The 9,078-nt window shown below is 33.4% G+C and overlaps 1 protein-coding gene across 1 annotated transcript; it reads right to left on the reverse strand.

The window, feature by feature from the left end:
* Window positions 1–299: 299 nt before the first annotated feature.
* On the reverse strand, window positions 300–5,924 carry NAEGRDRAFT_74099 (uncharacterized protein; the record flags this gene model as incomplete). The annotated part of the gene is made up of 3 exons (XM_002670927.1): window positions 300–3,865; window positions 3,939–5,381; window positions 5,426–5,924. The coding sequence occupies 3 exons, from the start codon at window positions 5,922–5,924 to the stop codon at window positions 300–302; spliced, it is 5,508 nt and encodes a 1,835-aa protein (XP_002670973.1).
* Window positions 5,925–9,078: the final 3,154 nt, after the last annotated feature.

A 9,078-nucleotide genomic window follows, 5' to 3' on the forward strand; every position in this document is an offset into this window, starting at 1 on the left:
GATGATGATTGGTGAATGATCCGATGATGATGTACCAACTTGTGATTTTCCATGATGAAAAATAAATTCCAATTTCATGATGATAATCCACCAATAAAAATTACTATTATTACTACTATATAGATCATGTTGAGATGATGATGTGAAAGTTTGGTTGTTTCATGATGTAAAACCACTCCGAAAATCATCAATGTTAAATATTTTTTAAACTTGGTTTTTGAGTAGAATGTTGAATATTTTTTTATGAAGTTTGTTGTGAGCGAGGTATGTTGTAGATTGCTGAAAAGAACAAGAGCCATTTAAACAGACTTCATTTCAACTCCTTGTTTTGAGGAATTTGTAGTTTCTGGTTTCATTCTCTTAACAACACAATAACCAAAAATTCCCAATACAATAAAGGCAATAATGATAAAGCAAATAATCAAAAAAGCCCACAAAATCCAGAATAACTCAGAGATTCCCTTTGGAGTTTCAGGATTAACTTGTTTTTCAATTGGAACAGATGATAAAATACCAACTCTAACATTTTCTGAACATTCACATTGGCCAGAATTAGAATTGAAGGAGAATTTACATGAAGAAGCATCAATGACTTGACCATTTGTAACTTGAATGCACGAATAAGTTGCCTTATCATTAAAAGTTTGTGTAAGTGGCAAGGAATGAGTTATTGGAGAGGAATAGTTTGTAATAGATGTTGAGAATTTAATTTCAGATAAATCAGAGACAATAGTATTAGTTGTACCTTCTTGTTGAGGAGTTACATATTGAGAAACATCCTTAATAATCATCCAAATGTAATTGACTGGCTTTCTGAGAGAGACACTTTGTAACCTTTGAGAAACAGTTGAAGGAAGAGTTAATGAAGTTTGACTTTCTGTCAAAACTTGTGAATCAAAAGTATTCTTAAATTGCTTGTTGAATTGATGAACTGCAAAATTAGGTTCAAACTTGAAAGATGATTGACCAACAAGAACCTTTCTTGAAAGTAATGAAACCACCATGTGACAACTTTCCATCAATTCTGAATAGTCATACGAAGGCAAAGTCTTTAAATAAGAATGCATGGAATTGAGGGACGAAAGCAACAACCTTTCAACACCAACTTCAAATTGGAATAATGGAGTGTTTTCAGCATCATTCAAGGTTGACTTGATAATATTCATACTCATGTTATAGACATTAGCAGAAACGTAACTCTTCAACATAGATTCAATACCGAACATAATGTTAGTAAAAAACCTTCCAGTTATCTTTTCTCCATTTTCATTCTTGACTTGTTGGGAAGAAAAGAAAGCAGTAGCCAAATCTTGAGTAATTTCATTCAAAATTTCATAATCTTCCTTTGTCATTCTACAGTCAAATGTTGTGTAATCAGCCTCACAAACACATTTTCCATTAACCAATGAACCATGTCCAGAACAATCTTTCTTTACACTTCTTGATTTAGGGGCGAGAGAATCTGTCATTCTCTTGAGGACTCTTGAAATGATTGCAGAATTGAAAACAGATCTAGCATAATCACCAGTTGGTAATAATAAGGTGATGGCGTTCCATTTTGTCATGTACTCCTTGATATCCTTTACCTTTGATACATATGGAGCTGTAATTTGAACTGATTTCTTGGAAAGAGTTGTTGCAGATGTTTCAGTATCAATAACCTTAACATACAGTTCAAGATTATTACCAGAATTTGGAGTTGGAAGTTTTTGGTACAATTCTTCATCCTTTGATAAGGTAATTAAAGCACCTGAGAAATCATCAATAAAACCATATTCGAAAGCATAAGTCTTCTTATCATTTTGACAATTTTCACAATTGAAAGTAAAGATTGTGGTCAAAGCAATACCAGAAGTTGGACTAATGGCACAACTACATGCTTTTGGAGGTCTGTTAACAGAGAAGGAATAAGAATATGATGTCTTTTGATTATTTCTCTTATCCAAGATAGTTAATGAAATGGTATTAGAACTACCTTCATCCAAATATTGAGTATCCAAAATTAGAGAATTTGACAATGATGAACTGATACTCATTGGTGATGTTAATATAGCATCAATAGCCTTGTCATTCAATAACCATGTTCTTGAGATGAATTGATCTATATTTAAATCACCATTAATAGTGACAACCAATTGAATATTGACATAATCTCCCTTATTAACCTTTGAAGAAGATACTTGAACAACGGAGATCAAAGGTGGCATGATTAAATGTTCTGCTTGTTGTGGAAAATTCAAATCAACTGATGATTGAACAAATCTACTTCCCTTTCGAATAGTGAGGCTAATTCTAACATTTTCTGCTGAACCAAACATTGACTTTTCAATCTTGTATTGTTCAAGAAAACCTTGAGACAAGTAATTAACAACATCAACTGGACAAACAGTATTAGTAACAGTGTCCACACATGTCCAAGAATAAGTTGGTTGAACATTTTCAGATTCTGGATCAGTGAAATCAATTCCAATGGTACTGTATTGAGGAGTAGAATCTAAAACATACATGTTCATTGAGAGTGCTTGAGCTACAGTGTCGATAGTGACAAGAGCTGTTGAAAATTTGTTAACATTAGAAGTATCGAAAGCAGAGACTTTGAAAACATATTGTCTTGTTTCAATGGTATTGAAATTGGTAATCTTTAAATTCTTGAATGAATCAACTGTGAATTCTACTTGAGGACCACTGATTTGTGTCCATGTGTAATCAATATTTGCAGCAGATTCCATGCATATTGGAATGGACAGCTTCTTCTTGAATGAAATTGGAACGTCACTAGTCTTGACAGTAACTGAACTACTTTTATATAAGCCATCAATGGAAACAACTGGAACAGCATAGGTAAGTTTGGTGAAACTGAATTGAATCTTATCAACCAATGAATAAACTTGACTAGTTACAGCCAATTCAAATTGATGAACACCAGCATTCATACCAGAATAGCTAATATTCAATTTACTTGGGGAAGCAAGAGTAGAATCCAATAACTTTTGAAGTTCTACCTTATTTGGTGATGACAATACAGTCCATTTGAAATTCAATGTCTTTCTATCAGGGGAATAACTTTCAGAAGCATCAATTAAAACATCTTCACAACTTCCATAAGTGTCCTTAGCTCCAGATATTGTGGCAATCGGACTCTTTGGTGATAAAGCACCTTGGACAGTAAATGCCAAATATTGAGCATTGACATTATTTGATTCAAAGTATAAATTATTCAAAGAGATACTATCACCTGCCTTCAATTTGTAGTCCGTGTTAAGTTCAATTGAGAATTCAAACGTTTCCTTGTTAGACCAGTAACATTTTGGATTAGTTCCAAGAAGATCAATACTCTTCAACAACTTGTTACAATCAAGAATCATACTATTAGTATATAAAGAAGAATAAGATGCAGGTGCAATAACCTTAAATGTCAAACCAGTCAAATCATCCATAAAAAGAACTGGTCCAATAATCTTTGTTGAACACAATTCACCATAAACTCCATCTGCACAGGTAGAACAAGATTCACCCTTCCAGAAACCTTTCTTGTTATCTGCATAACAAGTACATTGTTCAAGCTCATTACAATAACCATTTCCACTACAAGTAGTTGAGGCATTACATTTAACCAAACTATTACACATAGCTCCTAAATAAGGAGAAACACATGCTGAACAATCTGCACCAGTCCAATAACCTTTGCCAGCTATGTTATCACAGACACAAATATTCAAATCTGTACATTGACCATGTCCAGAACAAACAGATGAAGCATTGGAAGAAATGCCACCACAAGTGAATTGAGCACAATGACTTCCGTAATATCCAGATTGACAAGAACAATGATCGAAAAAATCACATCTACCTTTTCCATAACATGCTGACGCATTTGTTGAGGCAGTTCCATAACAATCAAATTGACTACAATCATATCCAGTAGTATCCATCTAAACAGGAGCAATTATTTGGGGAGATGCAACCACCATGTCCATAACATGCTGAACCACTTGTTGAGGCAGTTCCATAACAATCAAATTGACTACAATCATTCCCGTAGTATCCATCTAAACAAGAACAATTATTTGGTGAGATGCAACCACCATGTCCAGAACATGCTGATGCATTTGTGGAGGCAGTTTCGTAACAATCAAATTGACTACAATCATTTCCGTAGTATCCATCTAAACAAGAACAATTATTTGGTGAGATGCAACCACCATGTCCAGAACATGCTGATGCATTTGTGGAGGCAGTTTCGTAACAATCAAATTCACTACAATCATTTCCATAATATCCAGCTAAGCATGAACAGTTATTTGGTGAGACACAACGACCATAACTAGAACAAACTGAACCACTTGTTGAGGCAGCTCCAAAACAATCAAACTCAGCACAGTCATTTCCGTAATGTTCGTTAGAGCATGAGCAATTATTTGGTGAGATGCAATCACCATGTCCAAAACAAACTGAACCACTTGTTGAGGCAGTTCCAAAACAATCAAACTCAGCACATTCATTTCCATAGTATCCAGAGGTGCATGAACAATTATTTGGTGCAATACAATAGCCATTTCCAGAGCAAGCTGATGAATTACTTGGTGAAATATCAAAACATTTGAAAGAACTGCAATCTGATCCACTATATCCAGCTAAGCATGAGCAGTTATTTGGTGAGAGACAGGTTCCATGAACAGAACATGCTGATGCACTTTTTGAGGCAGTTCCAAAACAATCAAATTGGCTACAATCATTTCCATAGTAATCGTTTGAGCATGAGCAATTATTTGGTGAGAGACATATTCCTTGAGAAGAACAAACTGATGAAGAAGTAAATAATGTACCAAAACATTCGTATTCACTACAATTACTACCATAGTATCCATAGGTGCATGAACAATTATTTGGAGCAATGCAACTACCATGACCAGAACAAACTGATGCATTACCTGGAGCAATGTCATAACATTTGAATAAACTACAATCAGCACCACTGTATCCAGATAAACAGGAGCAATTGTTTGGAGCAACACAACTTCCATGTCCTGAGCAAACGTTGTGGTCAGTATTCAAAATATCACTACAATTAAAAAGTTGACAATCTGCACCAAAGTAATTTGTTTCACATTTACAAGTATCTATGGCTGTACATGTTCCGTGGCCTGAGCAAACAGTTGAGTTGTCACCTGAAATTCCATTACATGTTGGATATTGACAAGTGTTTGGAGCAACACATGTGGTATATTGAGGACATGCTTTTGGATGTGTGGCCACAATACCATTACACTTTGGAGTTTGACAATTTGAACCACCCCAAAGTACACCATAATCTGTCAAGCTGCCAGGAGGAAAAAAAGTATCCTTTCCAAACCCATGGAAAGGAAAAGTTAAACAAGCACCTTTAGTATTGTTAGCGAAATAATCAGACACTTGAAGTACTAACCTTCTAAAGAATAAAGAACCATGTTCCCATCAACTTGGAGAACAAATTTGAAAGGTGGAGACTGACTAGCACACTCACCAGTTTTCATGGCTTCCCTGTGTTGATTCAAATCTGCCTTTTCCGTGTTACCGTCGTACAATTTAAGAGAACCAGTTTGTGTTAACACTAACTTATAACCATCAGTTGCTGGGCCGAAAGTAGAACTATACCGAGTCATTGTTCTGAGACCTATCTGAATGAGACTACCATCATCGTTCAAGATTAAAGTCAACTTTCCATCAGCAGATGTTAATGCTTTAGTTGCATAGAGAATTGGTGATTGTTCAGTGAGGCCTGTTTTTTCTGAAAGATCAACACAGAGGCAGCTGTTTTCACCATAGCAAATATTCCCTCCACAAGTCGAATTGTCTGTTCCAGGAATTCCATTACAAGTATATGAAGTAACCTCACTGATTATGAAAAGCAAAAGGATTACCAACACCGACACGAACAGTTTCATGTTGTGGATTTTTTTTAAAGTCGAATTTTCAAATTGAATCAAAACACTGCTTAACTTTGTCCAAAGTTTTTCCTTATTGAAAGAGAAGGTCCTATTCCAATCAAGGAAGAATTAATAATACTACATTTAAGGACTGCATCATTTCGCACATTCTGCTTGCGTATATCCCCCAATTTGTTGTTAATAAGGGTTTATTATAATTCAAGTTCTGATCCGCTGCTTTTATTAGTAACGTAGAGCTAAATGAAGACCTTAAGTAAAGAACTACAAATCGTCCACTCTATAGAAAACTATTTTTCAGTGCAGATTTGTAGCGCACCAGCTGATGTGATATGCCTTAAACAACGACCTTATGGACGAGCTTGTCAGCCCTAGTTCAGTATACTAGTACCTCTGTTTGGAAAGGTTTTTGCTAACACCACAAATTAGCAGCCTATCAAACTTTACCGTGGCTGTGCTGAGCCAACGTTAAATATTTTTTAAATTTATTGCCAAGAAATCGATTGAGTTTGTCGACTGTGCAAATAACTTAGAAAAATATTTCAAAAATATTGGATCAACATCAGCTGTTGATTCTTGGAGTGATTTCACATCTATTAACTCCAAGAATTTCACCACATCATCTCATCATGATTTAAATAATAGTATTAATAGTAATTTTTGGAATTTAATTCTTCATCATGATTTGGAAATAATTTTATTATTTGGATAAATTCAAGTTGGTACATGATCATCGGAACAACTACCAACCATCATCATTGTTATTTATCATCATTATAATAGTAATGTTTGTGGAAATAAATCTGATAATAGTAATATTTTAGTGAAATTTAATATGTTCACTAAAATCAGCATCACTGCCAGATTCACATGATAATTTGGAAAACTTTTAATCTAGTATTGTTCAGAATGGTCAATTTCATCAGGTAAAATCACTTCCGAACATTTTCCTATTGGTTATTATGATGTCAAAATGTAAATGGACTATATCTCAACATGTACTTCACCAACTTGGAAAATGTCTTTTAGTACTACTATTTAAATACATAATAAACAATATATTTATTATCAGTTTTTCATCATTTTTTGTTTTTGTCAACTTCGGAATATCTGTGGAAATGTTTTTCCCGTATTTTTGCAATGCTCCTTACAAAAAAGGAAATATTAAATTTAATACTTAGTGAAATAAAAATATTATTTATTATTCTTGTTCTAATTGATGTTTTCTACAATATTCTGTTTTATTGAATATCAGTTATTTGTATTAACCAAGAAAACATGCTCGTCTTACTACCACATATGAAAATTTTGAAATCACTTTTCTCGATAAGTAAAGAGCCAAATCCGTAACAAACTTGATATTATGATTGTTAACATAATTAATAATGACCATACGGTATGTTTCTCTAACATCCAGTGTTGTTATTGAGATATGCTTTGTTGAAGTTGAGTGAATTTGCTTAAGTAAATTACTTGGCGCATCCAATTACCCCTACAGGTAAATCAGCTTTGGGAGCATTCCATGTTTTTTGGGAGCATCACAAAAATGCGCCACAGATATTCATGATAACAAATCATGATTCATGCCAAAAGTACAAAGTCAATCATCTTGAAACATTAATAAACTTTTATTAGTACTATTGTAGATGTACCGTGCCAATTATTTCGTCTTGTTTCGTTGAAATCATGAAGATTTTGATATTTCTGCTTTTAATTAAATTTCACATCACCTACACCATATTTGATGATGTAAACTAGTCTAGTTGCATCTAAATAATCCATTGTTGCTTCTCTAATCATGCTTTATTGTTATTCAGTGTATTCAGGATTTAGAAATCTTGCGAATTATCCTGAGGTTATTCTTCATATAAATATGATTCCTCATATCATGATATGAGGAGGTATTGATATCATGATTGTTTGGAAGTGTTGTACAAATTTTGGACATTTTCTGAATCGAAATCAGGTAGAAAGAGTCAAATCTTTAACACCATATAAAATATAACTGTTTTTAATTGAAGTAAGCTAAATGATAGAGATTGTTGCCCGACAACATGATGAAAATCTGATAATAAATATGATGTTTATTATCTATTTAAATAGTAGTACTAAAAGACATGATTCAAGTTGGTGAAGTACATGTTGAGTTATGGTCCATGTACTTTTTCAAAATTCACATGTACCTATCCCTATCATAACTTGACCAAAATTGATAAGAGAAAGTTCTCCTACCTACTATTGACCATTCCGAACAATACTATATTGACAGTTTTCCAACTTGTTCAGTAGATCCAGCAGTGATGATGAATTTAGTGAAAATTTTGACATTTCACCAAAATTTAGTACTAACAATTAACTAAAAATTAATTTCCACAAATACTATTATTATATTGATGGCAAATAACATTGATGATGATTGGTGAATGATCCGATGATGATGTACCAACTTGTGATTTTCCATCATGAAAAATAAATTCCAATTTCATGATGATAATCCACCAATAAAAATTACTATTATTACTACTATATAGATCATGTTGAGATGATGATGTGAAAGTTTGGTTGTTTCATGATGTAAAACCACTCCGAAAATCATCAATGTTAAATATTTTTTAAACTTGGTTTTTGTTGGGACCCACTTTTAGAGCTGAGAGAACTCTTTTGAGGCTTGGAGTAACACTGCAGAGATACGACCTGAATTACACACAAATCAAACAGAACTTTATCACTATTAAAATAACACCATTCTTTTGAAGTTGATTATAAACAAATAAATCTACAATACTCAATTAGTCATCCTATTTTCTTTTTAAAAATACGGACAGTGCAAATTGAGGTTTTTTTAGGACCGTAGTATCATATTACAAATAAGCACCTTATTAATATTATGCATATGTAAGGATTTATTTTGGTTGAAGATTTAACATAACATTTCTTGAACTCTCAAAAGTGCTTTTTAGGCAAAATTAGGGGAATGTCATTGTGCGAACACATCAGAGAAGACGCACAATTAAGCAGTGCTTTAGATACAGGTAGTATACTAAAGTTATAGGTAGAAGCAAGGTATTGTTACTCACTCAAAGATGAACCTTAAAAAAATGAAAACATTTCTTGTTTGCTGCTTGATTTTAATAATCATTTGCACTGTCTCATC

Source organism: Naegleria gruberi (genome assembly GCF_000004985.1).
Source record: "Naegleria gruberi genomic scaffold NAEGRscaffold_66, whole genome shotgun sequence".
NCBI classification, from domain to species: domain Eukaryota; phylum Heterolobosea; class Eutetramitea; order Acrasida; family Naegleriidae; genus Naegleria; species Naegleria gruberi.